Below are 17990 nucleotides of genomic sequence, written 5' to 3'. Positions count from 1 at the left end.
TAACAACCTAAATCTGAAGAGTGAAAGGCCTTTGAATTCGTCTCTTTTTTAACTACAGAACTATCAGCAGAAATTACTTTAGTTTTTCTTGGAAAAGCGAAGTTGATACCGACATCTCTATAATTAACGAAGATATGAAGACAGACCATACGTCATTTACTGCGTACTTTCGCACAGTTCATCTGAATGAGGAAGAAGTACGAAATACCTATGGTAAACTGCTTAGTTGAATCACTCTGGATAGTCACAGTTGTCAACGAATAGCCAATCCAAATGAAATTATCTCAAATACAATTTTACACTGTAGACTACAAATCAACAGACTGTGGACATACAGATTTGCATTGGGATGTGACTTACGTGAAATGTCGGCCTGTATCGCACCCATCTGTGTGGCGTGCTTATAATTATGTATTATTTATATTTTAGGACAACTAATCAATAAAAAACGCACTACATGTTTTAAAGAAAGCATGAAAGCCGTCTGACGACGAATTGTAATGATTCTAAACCGGTAACGGTACCTTTTGAATAAAGGAACTTAAATTTGTGGCTGGTTGCTGTCTCAACACCAACAAAATTTGTCTTCAAATAACAGCCACGGTTTCCTACCATGTCATCATATGACAAAATTGCATTCAGCTAATCAATTAGGAGCCTAAAATGTGAGAAGGTAAAGTTTGAAAAAAATCTGCAGGAAGTTAGGAAGCCATTTCCCAAAGGACTGGCATTCACAAGGTCCTTTAGACCATGCATACATATTCATCTTTACAACCACTGCAGTATCAGAGCCAGTTTCAAGAGTATCATGAAACGCTTCTTCAAGCACAAGATAACAGTATGCCCAGCCAGCTGCATCTGTGCTAGAAGTTTCATTCACTGGTCCACTTGACACTGTGCTACACAAACTACCACCAGTTACTACAGTAGTGTTTGAAACTGTAGAAATAGTAGCAAGATTATCTGCATGAGAGTCTCCTGCAAATTCTGAAGCTGCTGCGTGCTTTTGTGTAACATGTTCCCGGCGGTCAATTAGCGGTCAATTACATGATCAGATAGAACTTCATCTACCATGGAACAATGTCATCATCCTACATGTGCACTGTCAGACGAAATAATTTACATTATCCCAGCCCGGCCAACATATCCGAGATAATCTGTGAAACAATATTACCTGAAATGTTTATTCTTCATTGTAAGCAGCATTTCGCAGCATATAATCAGTAAAATTGGATGTAACTAGGAACTCAGTTCACGACCACTTATTCATATGTACGGCGCGGAAGAAAACTAGCTGTAAATGTGGTTACAAAAGACTCCCCTACTGGTTTTACACATTATGACGTAGGAAATATTGCCGTGAATTGAAATTACTGTCGTTTATATCAGACCATACCAGGAATGTTAATCCACAGGTGAGAAATGTTAGCGAAAATGGAGCTAGCCCTGAAGACGAATGCCTCACATACCATATAGCCCAGTCAACGAAGATCAAAACAGGTAGACCCACAGAAAAAATTCGGGTAGTCACAAATTTTTGTACAGTGGTATGGGTAGAGTGTCGTGAATAACATACTCAAAACCCTGACCGGTGGAGTGTAAATTTTGTGGGTGGGAGTAAGGGGGGAGGGGGTAATGAGATGTAAAGGTCAGATTTTTAGGATTTTCTTGAATACTTCGAAAACCGCGACATTTAGCGAAATTTTTCTCAGTCAAAAATTGAATTACATTAAATATCCCACAAGGGAATTTGTGGGTGTTCACTTTGGTAAATAGAGATATGAGTTGCTAATCATACAGACGCAAGAACAGCATTTTGCAAACCTATGAAGGATGGAAAAGTATGACCACAATCCGGCAATTACGTACCCTCACGCTTCTAACCTCCACCACCATGTTTCCTCCCTGTTACACACCAGAACACAATTTATCTCTTAATACGCTTCTACTACACTTAGGCGTAGTACACGCTTTTAACATTTGCTCTCACTTCCCTAAAACATCAGTTTTATACCATTAAAATACTGTATTTAATAATCGATTTTTGCGTCCTCTGTAACGCGGAAACATTAATTCTATATAACAAATGAATAAGATCTTTTTTGCAGTATATGTAATGTAGTTCAATATTTGACTCAGAAACATTTTCGCTAAATGTCACAGTTTTCGAGACATTGAAGAAAAACCTAAACAACTGACACCTTGCCTACATGACCTCCCCCTCCCCCCCCCAAACCCACCCAGCACGCTCACACCACACCAGTTAGGGTTCCTAGTGTGTTGTTCAAGACACTCTCCCCTTCCATTGTACAAAAATATGCTGCTATATTAATTTTGTCTCCTAATTTTCCTTCGTTGACTGCACTTATCAGTAAATATCTGTACAATTACTGACTTGTTCTCTGATATTTCAAGCCTACAGGTTTAGAAACATAAGAATTGTATTCATACTCATCAGACAATCTATAAACCTAACATGAATATATTAATATAGAAATGTTGTTTGTCTGTAGTAATAAAATAACACAAAGCATTCAAAAACAGTGGTATATACACCGTAAGGAAAAGGAAACCGATGTACCGCGAAGGACTTATCCTAATGGACTGCAATCGGTAGATGTTATCTAAACGTACAAACAAACAAATGATTACACTTTCAGAAAAATTGGATGATTTATTCAAAATAAAGAGCTTCACAAATTTTGCTACTCAATAACCCTTTGGTCCATCTCTTGCCCTTATGCAAGCAGTTTTTCGGCTTGGCACTAATTTATAGAATTCTTGGATGTCTTCCTGCGGGATATCGTACAAAATTCTGTCCAACTGACACGTTATATTGCTAAAGTCCCGATATGGTTGGAGGGCCCTGCGCACAATGCTCCAAATATTCTCAACTGGGGATAGATCTGTCAAACTTGCTGCCCAAGCAAGAACACAAGCAATAGAAACTACCGGAAGTGCCGCTGGTGTCAGTCTCAGGGATCATGCTGTGAAATGAAGTGGCACCCCAGACCGACACTCTTGTTTGTTGGGCCGTATGGCGGGCGACCGTCGGGGAGGTACCGCAACGCTGTCCACGGCGTCTCCAGTCACGTCTTTAGCTTGGAATCTTATTGAATAAAGTAGAATTATCATCAGTGATAAGTCCCGCTTCGAACTGTGCCCTGATGAGTAACAAGGACGTGTCTGGAGACTGTCGCTCGCCATACGTCCTGAAAGCCGGGAGTGGTGGTCTGAGCTGCCATTTCTGTTCAAAGCAGGACCCATTTGGTTGTCGTCGGCAGAGCGTTTGCAGCGCAGTGGTACATAGACGATATTCTACGCCTCTTTTTGTTGCCCCGCATGACGAGCCATTGTGGCCTTACATTTGAACCAGATAATGCTCGCATACACACGGCGAGAGTTTCTGCAGGTTATATTCACATCTTGGCCAGCAAGGTCGCCAGATCCTTTCCCAATAGGAACGTTTGGAGCCCTTCACCAAGCTAGGATTTTAACGATTTTTTTCTTGTCTTAGAATATTGAATGTATATTTACCTGTGTCACTTGGAGACGACCAACTCGGCGACAGGGTGCGAAACATGGTCCTTCTGCGTCGATTCGAGTATTATTTGAGTTAGATTTACGTTTCCAGTGGTGCGTACATTAATGGACGGAGAGAGAGAGAGGGAGGAAGCTGAGACCTACATTAGTATACACGAAAGATGTATGTGCTGGGCTTTCCACTATTTTCATATTATAGTCAAGGGTTTATATTGCCTTTTGCTTATAAGGGTAGAATGTAGTCCTAGATGCATATTCAAAGTGGAAGAAGAGCAAATCAACGTCAGGTCTGTCTCTACAAGTCTAATAGTTCAGGTTTCGACTCTCGACTGCTGGATCTTTTCTGGTATTTAACATGATACTCATACGTGGTAACGTTCTCTGGTGTAAGAAAAATTGTACTGCAGGCTATATTCTAGGAAGATCAGTTTCATTAAATCTGTTTCTCCTTTACATAGCGATACTCAACAATTTGTTAATGTTACACGCATAAAATGAATGGACTGTATTTATTGTGATGTCAACGGAACGCAAGTTGCTGGACCTGTGACAGCTCGAAAATATGACCGCATATATTGAGGAAAATTATATAACTTATGTTACTGGGGAAGGTGAGAAAATTATTTGCGTTAGCTCTGTTTCCTTAATTTGCTACGCAGAGATATCAATTGTGGCAGTTAGTTCTGCCAATAAAAGTGAAAATTAAAACTCAGGTCTTATTAATATGCGGTGTGAGAGGTAAACAGCGCTAAGGAACTGAGCAAATTAGCGGTCAGATTTAATTTTAAGCGGACAATATTTACAGCCGTGCGCATATACCGGGGTCCCGGAGATACCGGTTCCGCGAGCCGGCCGCGGAATAATGTCCCGCTAATGAGGCGGCCGGTTGCAGGTGTACCTGGGCTTCGACAAGCCGTTCTACGGCATCGTGTTCAGCAAGGGCCACTACAGCAACGTGAACTGCGTGCACCTGCCCGCCGGCCTGGGCCGCAAGGCGGCCACCTTCGACATCAGCATCCACTCGTGCGGCACCGCCGGCAACTCCGAGAACGGCCTCTACGGCTACGGCGCCGACTCCGGCTCCGGCACCTACTTCGAGAACATCATCGTCGTCCAGTACGACCCGCAGGTACGTGGAGGACAGCGCCACAAATCCTCGTCTGTCCATCTTATAAATCACTTCCTGATAACTTTTTCTTTTTTTTTTAAAGTCGACAATCTTTCGTGTGGTTCGATGCTGACCTCCATTTCTCCTGGCCTTTGCTAACCTTTCCACCTCTGCCCAATTTTTACACCCAACCATCTCCGTAATCTGATGTGTACGGTGTCGAAGAAAAAGTACAACACCCTCAAGGACAAGGTCATATTATTGTCAACTGACGTGACAGGTAGTCAGTCGTTAAAGAAGTATGTGTTAAATTCACACCAAATGAAACACATGTGTCACAATAGACGGTGCCAAATAACAGCATCAACACACTGTGTATAACTCCCCCCCCCCCCCCCCCCCCCCCGCCTCTGGCGGCAACGCAGACGTTTTTTTCCCGCATGTAAGCGGTTACAAGCATGTCGAATGACATTCTACGATACGGTGTCCTAAGCATCTTCCGCCTTTTGTTGCAGCTCGGCACTGCATGTTGCAGGCCCTCGAGAATGAGTAAGTTCCTGCTTCGTCACGCCCCTTTACGTGTTCAATTGGCGAGAGATCTGGTGATACAGCTGATCAGGACATTTGCTGTACACTGTACACAATGAAAGCACATCGTGTGTGGACGTGCATTATTCTGCTGTAAAAGCGGGTCACCTCCCTCTCGAAGAAATGACAGTACAATGGGGATAAAACCCTGTGCCGCTCGATGCTTTACCCTGCAAAAACACCCAAATGTGACCGCTGGTTGTAAGTGATGGATACTCACATTACGAGGCCTGAAATGAGATCTGTCGCTCAGAAATGTCTACGGTACGTTCCCTTTGCATCTTCTTTTGTATTTTTCTTAATTCATACCTGTTCAATTTGAGATTCTTAGACATTCCGAGAAATTCTGTCATTATAGGTTATATATTATATACCACCGACATAGCTATGAAATCACGTAGCAGTAGGTGGAGGAGATGAAGAACAGCTACCGCCTAGATATTTCGGAGATTTCTGGAATTTTTCCTGTTTTGGAAGTCTTTGAGGAAGAGCCCACTCCTTCCAGCAGTCTAGAAACAGCTAAGCTCGCCACTCGCCTCTCCATCCTAGCGTCCCCCATCGGTAGATCCCTCACCGCCATTGACCTCACCGAAAGCCGAGGTCCCGGTGCTGACGTCACATTGATCAGCGAATGTGAAATACGCTGCCTGCTCACCAGGTCTATGCAGTACACGTGTACGTCCATTACTCGCATGCAGACAGACCCTACTCTCATCACTAAATACAGAGTGTAGTTCCTTTCTCCACTTTTGATCGCCACCAGAGTAGCCATGCTTGGGAGCGTTATAGTGTCAGTAGTAGCCTGGCCAGAGGCGCACGTGGCCTTTATCTTGCTGCAAGAAGACGGTTCCCATTGGTCCCTGATGACACAGCAGCTTCAACATGTACTCAGAATTCGTCCTCGGTTGATATTCGGTCGACCACCGCTGCTCGCACAATGCGTCACTCTTGACCTGCGTATGTACTACGCGGACGTCCACAACCTGGTCTACACTTGTGGGAATGTCCCACAGACCACAGCTGAAAGCAGCGACGCACCGTCGGTACACTGTGCCCAACGTGTGCAGTTAGCCGTCGATACGTGCATTCAGTATCCCACCGGCCCACAATGCGAATGTGTGTGTACTCGTCGGTGGGGCACGGTTATATCCAAGAATTAATACTACAAACTGTTTACCCCTAAAGTCATCACAGATAAGCCTGCAGAATCAAAACAGAGGGTGGGCATTTGGGCTTCCTGAGCGCCGATGACTGACAAATGAATCATTAACACTACAGCCCCTCAGTATGCTCGTACTGTACTCCGGTGAAGCTGAACACGGTCCTTGACGATGTTGCATGATTTTTTACGGCAAGTAAATTCTATTGTTTACGTGTGTCTGTTGTTTTCCTCCTCTACTACTCTTTGCAACACCAGAATTTTTATTCCCGGATGTCATAGCAGATTTCCGACGACTTCGTCCTTTCTTCTGGTAGGCGTTCTCCATAGACCTCAATACGCACCTAACCTTACAGTACCTCTTCATTCTAAAAACTGATGCACAAACTTCTCCATTTTGTGCAATACCTGCCCAATTTTTCGGACATGTTATCCCGTCGACATGTTTTAGTAGTATATATTAGCTGTTTAAAAGAAGTGTCGCACCGTATAGGTAAACTCTGTACCACGCATTCTGCCACATCCTTCAGCCCTTCTTTTCCATGGAATCACGCACTCTTTCAAATACACCTCGCTCCATTCAGATTGCGTCACGTGCGTTGGTCATACACTCCTGTTATGTCTGCACATTTTCGATGGGTTTGGCGTTCGACGATGTTCCTATCGCCAGAAATCCAACGGATTCAGGTTCGCTGAACGCAGAGGCCACCCTACCCGACCCCTTCAACCATCTATCTCTCATGAAAAGTTGTGATGAGGTACTGTCGGACTATCCTTAGAAAGTGAGGTAGTGTGCCCTCGCGCATAAGCCACAATCGAATGTCACTTGGCGCTGGTAATTCACCATACAGGAATAAGTGATATAATACACCAGTTAATCTGATAAAGAGTATGGTCCTACCAGTCCGGCACCGACAATTCATTCCAATACATCGATGCTGAGGCGTTCCTGAAACCTCATCTCTGTGATTTCTCGGGATTTCCATTGGCTCACACTAGTGCACTGTGGTAATTTCCTGCGCCATCTCTATGTATCCTGCCGTCACAAGTAAAACGGCCCATCTCTTCAGATGAGCGATTACGAGAACTTTTCTTCTAATTTTGATCAAAACTACCTCCAGTAGCAATATATGACACTCTTTTTCAACATCTTGTACAGCATCCTGATGAAAGCTACTTGCAGCAGTGACCGGAACGTAGGTCTACGCAACAACGTGATGACGCGTCAAATGCAGAAAAAATTTATTGAACATGAAAACGGCTGCGGAAGTGTATGCTTGCACAATTATCAGCCCTCTTCACTTTTAATTTTCTTCGATAGCATCCCTTTCTAAGCTTCCTTTCTTCTTATGCGTATTCCCAATGGTCCACGCTTCACTTCCACGCAGTACTGTGGCGCTCTAGACGGACACTTCCAACTTCTCCCCGCGTTCCACATTAATATCTGATAGCAGCAAGAAAGCCCTCTTTGTCTGGGCTAATCTGTTTTGTTATACCTTCTTTTCTTCGACCATCGTATGTAAGCTTACTGCCTATTTTGAAGAGCTCTTTCACTTCCTCCACTACCTTGCAGTTATCAAATTTGACATTAAGTAAGTCGTTAGTCTCCTTTCGACTACTCTTCATCTCCTCCGTTTTGTTCTGTTTATCCTTAAATCACATTCTGTGACAAGCATATTGTCTGCTCCTTTCAACAGGTCTCTCTCGCATCCGGCCAGGAAGGTTATATCGTGTGCAAGCATTAGCATTTATATCTCTTCCGCCGGAAGTTCTATTCCTGTTTAAAAATTTTATTTCTCTCCTTCATTATTCGACGTACAGGTATATTTCTATACGAGTATTATAAATATGTAATTTTTACCGTTGAAAGTTGATATCCACTCTATTTGAACAACTTTATAGCTGTACTATCTTCTATATTTTTATCAGAGTACTATTTCTTTCTAAATATTGTCACAGCGCAGTCACGTTGTTAGGCTTTATCTACCATTTATTCCTTCTCTGTTGCTCAGTTTGCAGTTAATCGTCTTTAAAGTTTCATATTCGCTAGTTTCATAGGTACTGTTACTTTACTGATGTCTTATACGCTAAGTTTTTAGATATTTTGCTTTACCATTATCGAGATATGAGGTCTGTTTGCGTTTATATTTAAGACCCCAAATTACTTAGATCTTTCATCGTTTACCGTAAAATTAACATTTTTGATGTCTTGCCTAATGTTCATTTTTCTCCCTGAGATCGACGTGTCTTATTGTAGCTTAAGGAAATGTTTGTTCCATTTTAGCAGTATTGTCACAATACTACTGAACTCAGCGAAACATAAGATTGTAAATTCCGTCAGTTTCTTTACTTTCGGCAGCACAGCCACTATGAAAGTGTTACAGATTAAAACCATTTTTCAGGTGGGATTATAAACCTATTGTTAAAATTAAAATTTAATGTGACATCTCGTGTGGCCAGTTTCTGCCTTGCAGGTAATTTTCAACTGATACCTGCAGTACCAGACGCAGGTTTAATACGACAGGCTCCATTCCTGTCCTCACGCACGCTCTTACTTTCTAGTTTACTATGGCGAGTGTGACTTGGAAGTAGTCTTTAGAGGAGTAACTAGTCTGTTGGGGGCAAATAAATTTTAATTTTGGCAAAAGCTCGCAATCCAGTCGGGCGTACAGTTTTATCCTTTAGTTAGTTAGTTACGTGTTCCATTGATCAAGAGCACGGAGAAACCGTTATGATATGGATCGTATCAAATGCACAAAAAAATGCGCACAGGAAGCAAGGGTCTTTTGTTTACATTATAGTGTTATACCTAAATATTTCTATTATCCATCCCATTCCCTTAAATGGCACAGAATGCATATACTATATCTCCAGATTTATTTAGTCATATTCAAGAATTCATCTATAGTATAGAAGGAGTTGTCAAGGAGGTATGATTTCAATTTGTTTTTGAAACTATTACTGCTGTCTGTCAGACATTTTATTTCATCTCGTAATTTATCAAAAAGTTTTATAGCAGCATATTTTACCCTTTCTGTGCCAAAGATAGGTTAAGTAAAGGGTAGTGTAGGTCTTTCTTTTTTCTGGTATTGTAATCATGAATGTCGCTGTTGATTTTAAACTGGTCCATGTTGTTGGGAAAAAATTTCATTACTGAGTAAATGTACTGTGAAGCAGTTGTAAGAATTCCTAACCTTTTAAACAGATGCCTACAAGATGTGCGACTATGAACCCCACACATTCTTCTAACTACTTTCTTCTGAGCAATGAATACCTTTTGCCTAAGTGTTGAGTTGCCGCAGAGTATTATTCCGCACGACATCAGAGAGTGGAAGTATTCAAAGTATGTTAGCTTACTAATTTCTACAACCTCAAAATTGGCAAATATTCTGATTACAAAAGTTGCTGAACCTAGTCACTTTAGGAGATCCAAAATATAAATTTAACAATTAAGATTCTCATCTATATGTACACCCAAAAACTTAGTATGCTCTACCCTGGCTACTGGCTTCTTTCGATGTGTTATGTTTATTGAAGGAATTATACTTTTTGCAGCAGAAATGTGGATGTACTGAGTTTTTTTTAAAGTTAGGAGCAAGCCCATTCGCGGAAAACCAATTAATAACTTTTCTAAAGACCTTATTTGTATCATTTTCTATCGGACTTTCTTTTACTGGATTAATAATTAAGACTTGCCAGCGTGTGACCGACTGTCGGTGTGGGTGCGCAGGTGCAGGAGGTGTGGGACCAGGCGAGGAAGCTGCGCTGCACGTGGCACGACCAGTACGAGAAGTCCGTCACGTTCCGGCCCTTCCCCGTCGACATGCTCGACGTCGTCAGGGCTGACTTCGCGGGAGACAACGTCGGCTGCTGGATGCAGATACAGGTGAGTCACTCCGTCGCATCCCAACGAAAACTTTCACCACTCCTTAACAAATAAAGACCTCCTCCGGTTTCAGTACACGTAGGAACAGTGAGATCTATTGTTGTGTAATATACGCGTTTATTACACTACTGGCCTTTAAAATTGCTACACCAAGAAGAAATGCAGATAATAAACGGGTATTCATTGGACAAATAAATTATACTAGAACTGACATGTGATTACATTTTCACGCAATTTGGAAGCATATGTCCTGAGAAATCAGTACCCAGAACAACCACCTCTGGCCGTAATAGCGGCCTTGATACGCCTGGGCATTGAGTCAAACAGAGCTTGGATGGTGTGTACAGGTACTGCTGCCCATGCAGCTTCAACACGTCACCGAAACGTGTAACCAATGGCACCCCATACCATCACGCCGGGTGATAAGCCAGTATGGCGATGACGAATACACGCTTCCAGTGTGCGTTCACCGCGATGTCGCCAAACACGGATGAGACCATCATGATGGTGTAAACACAACCTCGATTCATACGAAAAAATGACTTTTTGCCATTCGTGCACCCAGGTTCGTCGTTGAGTACACCATCGCCGGCGCTTCTGTCTGTGATGCAGCGTCAACGGTAACCGCAGCCATGGTCTCCTAGCTGATAGTCCATGCTGCTGCAAACGTTGTCGAACTGTTCGTGCAGATGGTTGTTGTCTTGCAGACGTCCCCATCTGTTGACTCAGGGATCGAGACGTGGCTGCACTATCCGTTACAGCCATGCGGATAAGATGCCTGTCATCTCGACTGCTAGTGATACGAGGCCGTTGGGATCCAGCACGGCATTCCGTATTACCCTCCCGAACCCACAGATTCCATATTCTGCAAACTCAATCCACAGGTCCTGGCGGGCCTGTCGGTATCGTCCGACCATTGTGTCATTCTCTTCCAATGGCGTCAGTGGCGGTAGAAAGGGCGTGGGGTCAGCGAACCACTCTCCCCGCCATTGTGGCCTGGAGGAGCTGCTGCTCGGTCTAGTAGTTCCTCCATTGGCACCACGAGGCTGAGTCGAACGGAAGAGTACGAAACCCAAATCAAAACAGTAACTAAACAGAGTCACCCGAGAATTCATTGGGACATATATAATTTCTATGACGTCATACTGAGAACTGTAGGAGAATTAAACATCCTGCCATTCTGCCATTATTTATAAAACTTTCATGTAGAAAAATACGTGTAAATGCCATTTCAGCCAAAACCCAAACACCCTGGAAAAACTACCCAATCTGACAATTTCGGAAACCACGAAGTATCGACAAAACAATAGAATTCGCCAAAATAAGTCATCATATGAGACTAAGCTATTTACAAATTATGCGAAAGAACCTGTTGCCCTCATAGGAAGGAAGGATGATTGGGTTTAACGTCCAGTCTACATCGAGGTCATTAGAGGTGGAGCACGAGCACGACTTTTGTCAAGGATGGGGAAGGAAATCGGCCGAACCCTTTCAAAGGAACCATCCCGGAATTTACCTGGAGCGATTTAGGAAAACCACGGAAATCCTAAATTTAGATGCCGGACTTTGGTTTGAACCGTCGTCCTCCCGAATGCGAGTCCAGTGTGCTAACTACTGCGCCACTTCTCTTGGTGCTCCTTTCCGACAAGAAAGTCCCTGTAGGTCTCTGAAACAAGAAAGCGTTCCAAGCAATTGAGAAAAGTTGCAAATCATTACAACTTCCAAGGAGGGCGATCGGGAAGACGCGCTTAGCTGAAGGTCAATTATTCAAAATGACAGCCACAATCGCATCATTTATTTTGCCGCCAACCGGTTTCAACCCGCGATGGGGTGACGACTCCAGCGATCGACCAAATGGTGTAAATTGCCCTGAAGATGACACCATCGTGGGTTTAAACTGGTTGGCGGCAAAATGAATAATGCGATTGTGACTGTCATTTTGAATAATTGATTATAAGTAAACCAATCGCTGTTATCTCCACACAACTATGTTGTCTAAAAACTTAGCTAAAGGACTGAGTGCTTCATTGTCCATCTTTTGCATTTTGCAGATCGAGAATCCATTATGTAGGAATTAATATGGAATTTTCTAAACAGAGATCTTGTGAAACTCAGATTACTTGGTCTGTCTATGGGATACCGGCACCCATGTTCATGATGTGTTCATTGACTTTCGGTATAGTTACAGTCACAGCTGCAAGCTAACACCTCGTGGACAAAATTCTTGGATGACCTTCAAGATTGGATCGATGACTTCGAAGCAACTGCAGCTCATCATAGTGTCCTTAGCGGGTAGGAATCGCCATATGTGGAAGCACATTCAGGTTTCGGACGTATAACGGCCAAGGGAGTGTTGAAGAACTGCTCTTGTTTACGATATACACTGAGGGGCCGAAGTAGGTTTAAAAGAAAATATGTAACCTTGTATAGCAAATATTGTTTTATACCAGTCCCAATATTCACAATACATGAAGAAGTACTTCAACATAATTTCTATTTTATGATGTTACTTCATTATTCTTGTTCATTCTTTTCATTATCATTATAAAACTCACATCATGTAATTTTAAACAAGTAAAAGTAACTTAACAGCACATAAATGAGACTTTAATGACGATATGCTCATACAAAGTGCACGAAAGCCAAGGCGAAATGGCTGCAGGATAAATGTGAAGGAATCTGAAAAAAAAAGCTGTCGGAAGAGCAGATTCAGCATACACGAGTAGAGGTCGGGCCTGGTGGTCTACGATTAAAGTGCATCCCTCTTAGCTGATAGGTCGCGGGATCGAATCCCGGCCGGATCAAAGAAACTCTGCCTGCTTTTCATCTGTACTTCACCTCTCAGTGACGTGAAGAGTCGTCAGAAACGACAGCGGATCGGTTTCCAAGTTGAACTGTAGGTCCTCTTCCCCCTTTTGGATAAATGAGGCAGGTTAACAACACACAAGTCGCCAACGTGGTGCCCAATTGAAAAACCTGCAACAAGCCACTGATCCATACGCTATTAATAATAATAATAATAATAATACAATTAGAATACAGATAAGTCAAAAATAGCTACTCTGTAATTAAAAGCAAGGGTGTTCAAATTAGACTGTAATAGAAATTCCGCTGTTTAAATGTAGAGGACAGAGCAAATTTGTGGAAAGTATGCACTGAGTGCTCTGCGAGGGGTAGGGACATTCTGCTAGCATGATAGAAAAAGAAATGGAAGTCATTTTTGAAGACATAAGGGGAATCCATTACTAACGTCCAAGTTTAACAATTTGGAAGACTTTTAATCAAATAGAGCAGAAGGGAACGATAATGGAATTTCTGCAGTCACTGGGGCAAGTGACAACCAAGCAACTATTCGACTTGATATGTAGACTATATAGGCTGGATACGTACAATAAACCTTCAGAAAAATATCGTCCACGCAATCCAGAAGATAGCAAGAACGGACAAGCTAAGAATGAACTCACACTCATCTTAACGTCTCACGCATACGCGTTCGTGCCAGAGAATGGAAAAGAAAATCGAGAGTCTGTTAGATTAATACCTGTTTAGCTGACGGAACTATAAAAGCACTTGAGTGACAGTTCTTGCATGGAAGCAAGATTTCATTGGATTTGTCAATCTGGAGAAAGCGTTCGATACTGGTCATCGGTGCAAGATGTTGGAAATACGAGAAAAACAAGAGCAAGCTATAGGGAAAGACGGGTAATATATAAAGTGTACATGAAACAAGTGGGAACAATAAACGCAGAAAACAAATAACAAAGTGCACGGGTTGAAAAGAGGTAAGACAAGGATGCAAGTCTTTGCCCCAACTGTTCCATCTGTACATCGAAGAAGCAGTGACGGAAATGATAGGAGGTTTCAAGTGTGGGTTTAAAATTTAGGGCGAAACTATGTCAATGATAACATTTGAGATCCTCAGTGAAAGTGAATAGGTATTATAGGACCTGTTGAATGGAATGAATAGTCTAACGAGAGCAGAATATGAATTGAGAGTAAAGGGAAGAAGGACGAAAGTAATATGGAGTATCAGGAATGAGGTTAGCTATAAATTTAACATCAAAATTATTGGCCACTAAGTAGACTAAATAAAGGAATTCCACTACCTTGGAAACAAAAAACGCATGAAGGACGAAACAAGGAGACCATACAAAGTAAACTAGCACAGGCAAAGAGGGCATTTCTGGCCAAAGAAGTCTACTAGTATCAAACATAGAGCTTGTTTGAGGTAGACATCTATGAAAATATACATTTGGAGCACAGAGTTGTATTGTGGAAGTGAATCATGAGCGATGAGAAAAACAGAAAAGAAGGTATATAAGAAAAAGTACTACTACAACTGTGTCTTGAGAATGACTTTATTGTCACACACGGCTAGTTTCGGAGGCACATTACCGCTATCCTCAGGCCGCGCCTCTGCCAAGACCGTATTAAACTTCCCTGGCGCATATATTGTGGAGTCCTTGTTACTTGTACACGTGGTCTAGCTTTCCTCAGGAGTCTCGACACCGTGTGGCATTGGAGACATCATGGTGTCCAGTAGAGACTCCTGAGGAAAGCTAGACCACGTATACTGGTAACAAGGACTCCACAGTAAATGCGCTAAGGAAATCTATTACTCTTTTGGCAGTGATGGGGCCTGAGGATGGCGGTAATGTGCTGCCGAAAGTAGTCGTGTAAGTCATAAAGTCGTTCTCAAGATGCATCTGTGGTGGTACTTTTTTCATATGTATCATCAGCCGAAGTCCCTCGTACATGCAATAGGATGGACATCTACAAATAGAAAAGAAGGTAATCGATGTTTTTGGGATGTGGTGCCACAGAGATGTTGAGATTTAGTTGGGCCGATAAGGTAAGGATCGAGGAGATTCTCCACAGAATCGACGAAGAAAGGAGACCTGATAATATTGACAAGAAGATGTTGCAGGATGATAGGACGTGTGTTAAGACATCGAGGGCTAAGTTCCAGTGTACTAGACGGAACTGTAGAGGGGTTGCAATACATCTTATAAATATACAATTGAAATAACAAACAAAAATACTTGAGTGTTAAATTTGTCTCCTTAATATATTGTAAACTGTACGTGACAATCCAAAAATACTGTAATTTTGACGTCTTAATAAAAAAGTAACAAAGTACACAAACGAGATATGAAGCACAGCTCTCTGTAGGAAGTTCATGATACATCTGTCTCCAGGTGGGCAAAGGACCGTGGGCTTCCGAGGTGTCTGGGCTGGTGAAGATCGGCCAGACGATGACGATGGTACTGGCCATCAAGGACGACGACTCGAAGTTCGACATGCTGGTGAGGAACTGCATGGCGCACGACGGCAAGCGCGCGCCCATCCAGCTGGTGGACCAGAAGGGCTGCGTCACCAGGCCCAAACTCATGTCGCGCTTCACCAAGATCAAGAACTTCGGCGCCAGCGCCTCCGTCCTCTCGTACGCGCACTTCCAGGCCTTCAAGTTCCCCGACTCGATGGAGGTGCATTTCCAGTGCACCATCCAGATATGCCGCAACCAGTGCCCCGATCAGTGTTCCGAGGCGCCGCCGCTGGCGCTCTACGGGGCCGACACCATCTACGGTAAGTCAGCCTCTCCTACCCACACTTCCAGCTACTTTGTGGTGGGCAATTTTTATTTCGTTGCTTAGTTAATGAGTGAGACTTCCGAGTATGTCTTCCGAATGGTTCACGAACAAATTCTACCAAACCTCCCTCAGCATTCAATGTCCAAACTGCCGACTGCTGTTCGTTCCAGAGATACCAGCCATGAACTTTCGTTATTATCATGAGGCGTATCTTCAGGGAATACATTTTGCTAATACAGTCGAATCGCGAATCGGAGATGGATCCCATTCTCCCTGAAGCAAGAGTTGCCATTTTTTTTTTTTTTTTTTTTTTTTTTTTTTTTTTTTTTTTTTTTTTTTTTTTTTGGAGGAAACTCATATGGCACGTAACCGATGATCTACTGCGCTCATTTTGTCATATGCCAGAGCTAATGATTGCAGTTCGGATCATTCCACTTCTACTGAATGTAATTGTCGGAACAGATCCAGCACATAAATGCCATTTACTAGGCGTCCACTAGGTCTGGGCAGATCTATCTGACACAGTACGTACCGTGACGAGGCTCTCCATGAAATATTTGACCAGTAGTCCACAGACCAATGTAAGCATTGCGTCCATCATTCTAACAACTCATTCACCCGTCAGTGCCTTTCAGTGCACGTTTTGAAAACTAAGTCATTTCTGTCTTTGAGGACTGCACTCGAGTCTTATAACTCGGCATCTTCTTCTCCACTGCAGTCACACATCGGCAGAAAAAACTGCCCAATAATCTGAACATATCCCGTGCACGCTGTTCGGCAGCTACAAATCGTATAAAATACAAAATGTATTGCAGTTATATTTCAACACAGCTGCTGGCAGTTTCGAGCATTTGCTATTTTGCAGAGTAGTGTTTACGATTTTACAGGGAACACTTGAAAATGAGTAATGCTAGAAATCGGTAGCAATAAATAAAAAAGATCTATATAGAGCAGCTGTTGTGGAATATCATTACAACTTCCAGCAGATGCCTGTGACGACATAGTATAATGCGTCGAAAAGACAACTGAAGCCTCTCCAAATATTCTGTATCTCTCCTCTCGGTATATCCCAGCAGTCCTTCCCTCCAGCAGCGAGTAAGCATCTCTATCCCACTTATCAGTATCTCTGTTTCAGAGTTCCACATCCCTGTCTTATCCGCTTTCTTTATTGCTCTTTCTTCTGCATCCATAGCTAATGCTGATTGTTCCCTTATATTCTTGCTCTTCGGCAGATGAATTAATAAAGTTTTTTTATAGTCTACTGTCCAAAGCTAGCAGATAATTTGAATAAAGCACGTATGTACCATCAACTGTACAATTGTGTGTTTATTCTGTACTGGTTTCGATTACAATAATAATCTTCACGAGAGAAAAACACAGTACATCAATGGCTCAAACAAACATTTTCGTCATATATGATCCAATCAAACGTAGAGCATACATAATTATTTTTTTTATTTTTCCTTATCAATTAAGTTTGATTATAACTAATTTAGAGGCCCTCTTGTATCGTCTCGGTCGGTATCTCTGTCTCTGGCTCCAGGAGGCTTTAGGTACGAGGGTCACTCCAAAAGAAATGCACACTATTTTTGTAAAAATACAGTTTTCATTCTGCATGTGAGAAAGTTTTACAGTGTGTAGATACATCCTTCTCGCTTGTTTTCAAACTTAGTTCAACCTGTTCCCGTGAGTGGCGCCGTCACAGCATGTCTTAACGATGGATGTTACACTTGACGTTCGTCAGAAGCAACGTGCTGTCATAGAATTTCTGTGCTGCGAAAACGAGACAGTGGGGAACATCCACAAGAGGTTGAAAAAGGTGTATGGAGATGCTGCTGCCAATCGTAGTATAGTTAGTCCGTGGGTAAGCAGGTTACGCGATGAAAACGGGCACTGCAATATTGAGGATTGTCCTCGCAGCAGCAGGCCTCGTACTGCACACACCCCAGACAACGTGCAGAGAGTTAACGAATTGGTGACTGCTGATAGACGCTTCACAGTGAACGAATTGTCACGCTACATTGGGATAGGGGAAGGAAGTGTTTGCAAAATACTGAAAATGTTGGCGTTAAAAAAGGTTTGTGCCAGGTGGGTTCCCAGGATGTTGACAGTGGC

At 42.7% G+C, this 17990-nt stretch overlaps 1 protein-coding gene across 1 annotated transcript in view; it reads left to right on the top strand.

The window, feature by feature from the left end:
* Positions 1–17990, top strand: part of LOC124772622 — a 109841-nt gene that overhangs the window by 73717 nt on the left and 18134 nt on the right. The window contains exons 5-7 of the mRNA XM_047249339.1: positions 4436–4672; positions 10129–10284; positions 15483–15870. Coding sequence (XP_047105295.1) covers positions 4436–4672; positions 10129–10284; positions 15483–15870 — 781 coding nt within the window. The remainder of the gene's footprint in view (positions 1–4435; positions 4673–10128; positions 10285–15482; positions 15871–17990) is intronic.

The sequence above is a fragment of the Schistocerca piceifrons genome, chromosome 1 (genome assembly GCF_021461385.2).
Source record: "Schistocerca piceifrons isolate TAMUIC-IGC-003096 chromosome 1, iqSchPice1.1, whole genome shotgun sequence".
Taxonomy (NCBI): domain Eukaryota; kingdom Metazoa; phylum Arthropoda; class Insecta; order Orthoptera; family Acrididae; genus Schistocerca; species Schistocerca piceifrons.
The sequence above is the reverse complement of the archived record's forward strand: the minus strand, read 5'-3'. Positions and strand labels throughout refer to the sequence as shown.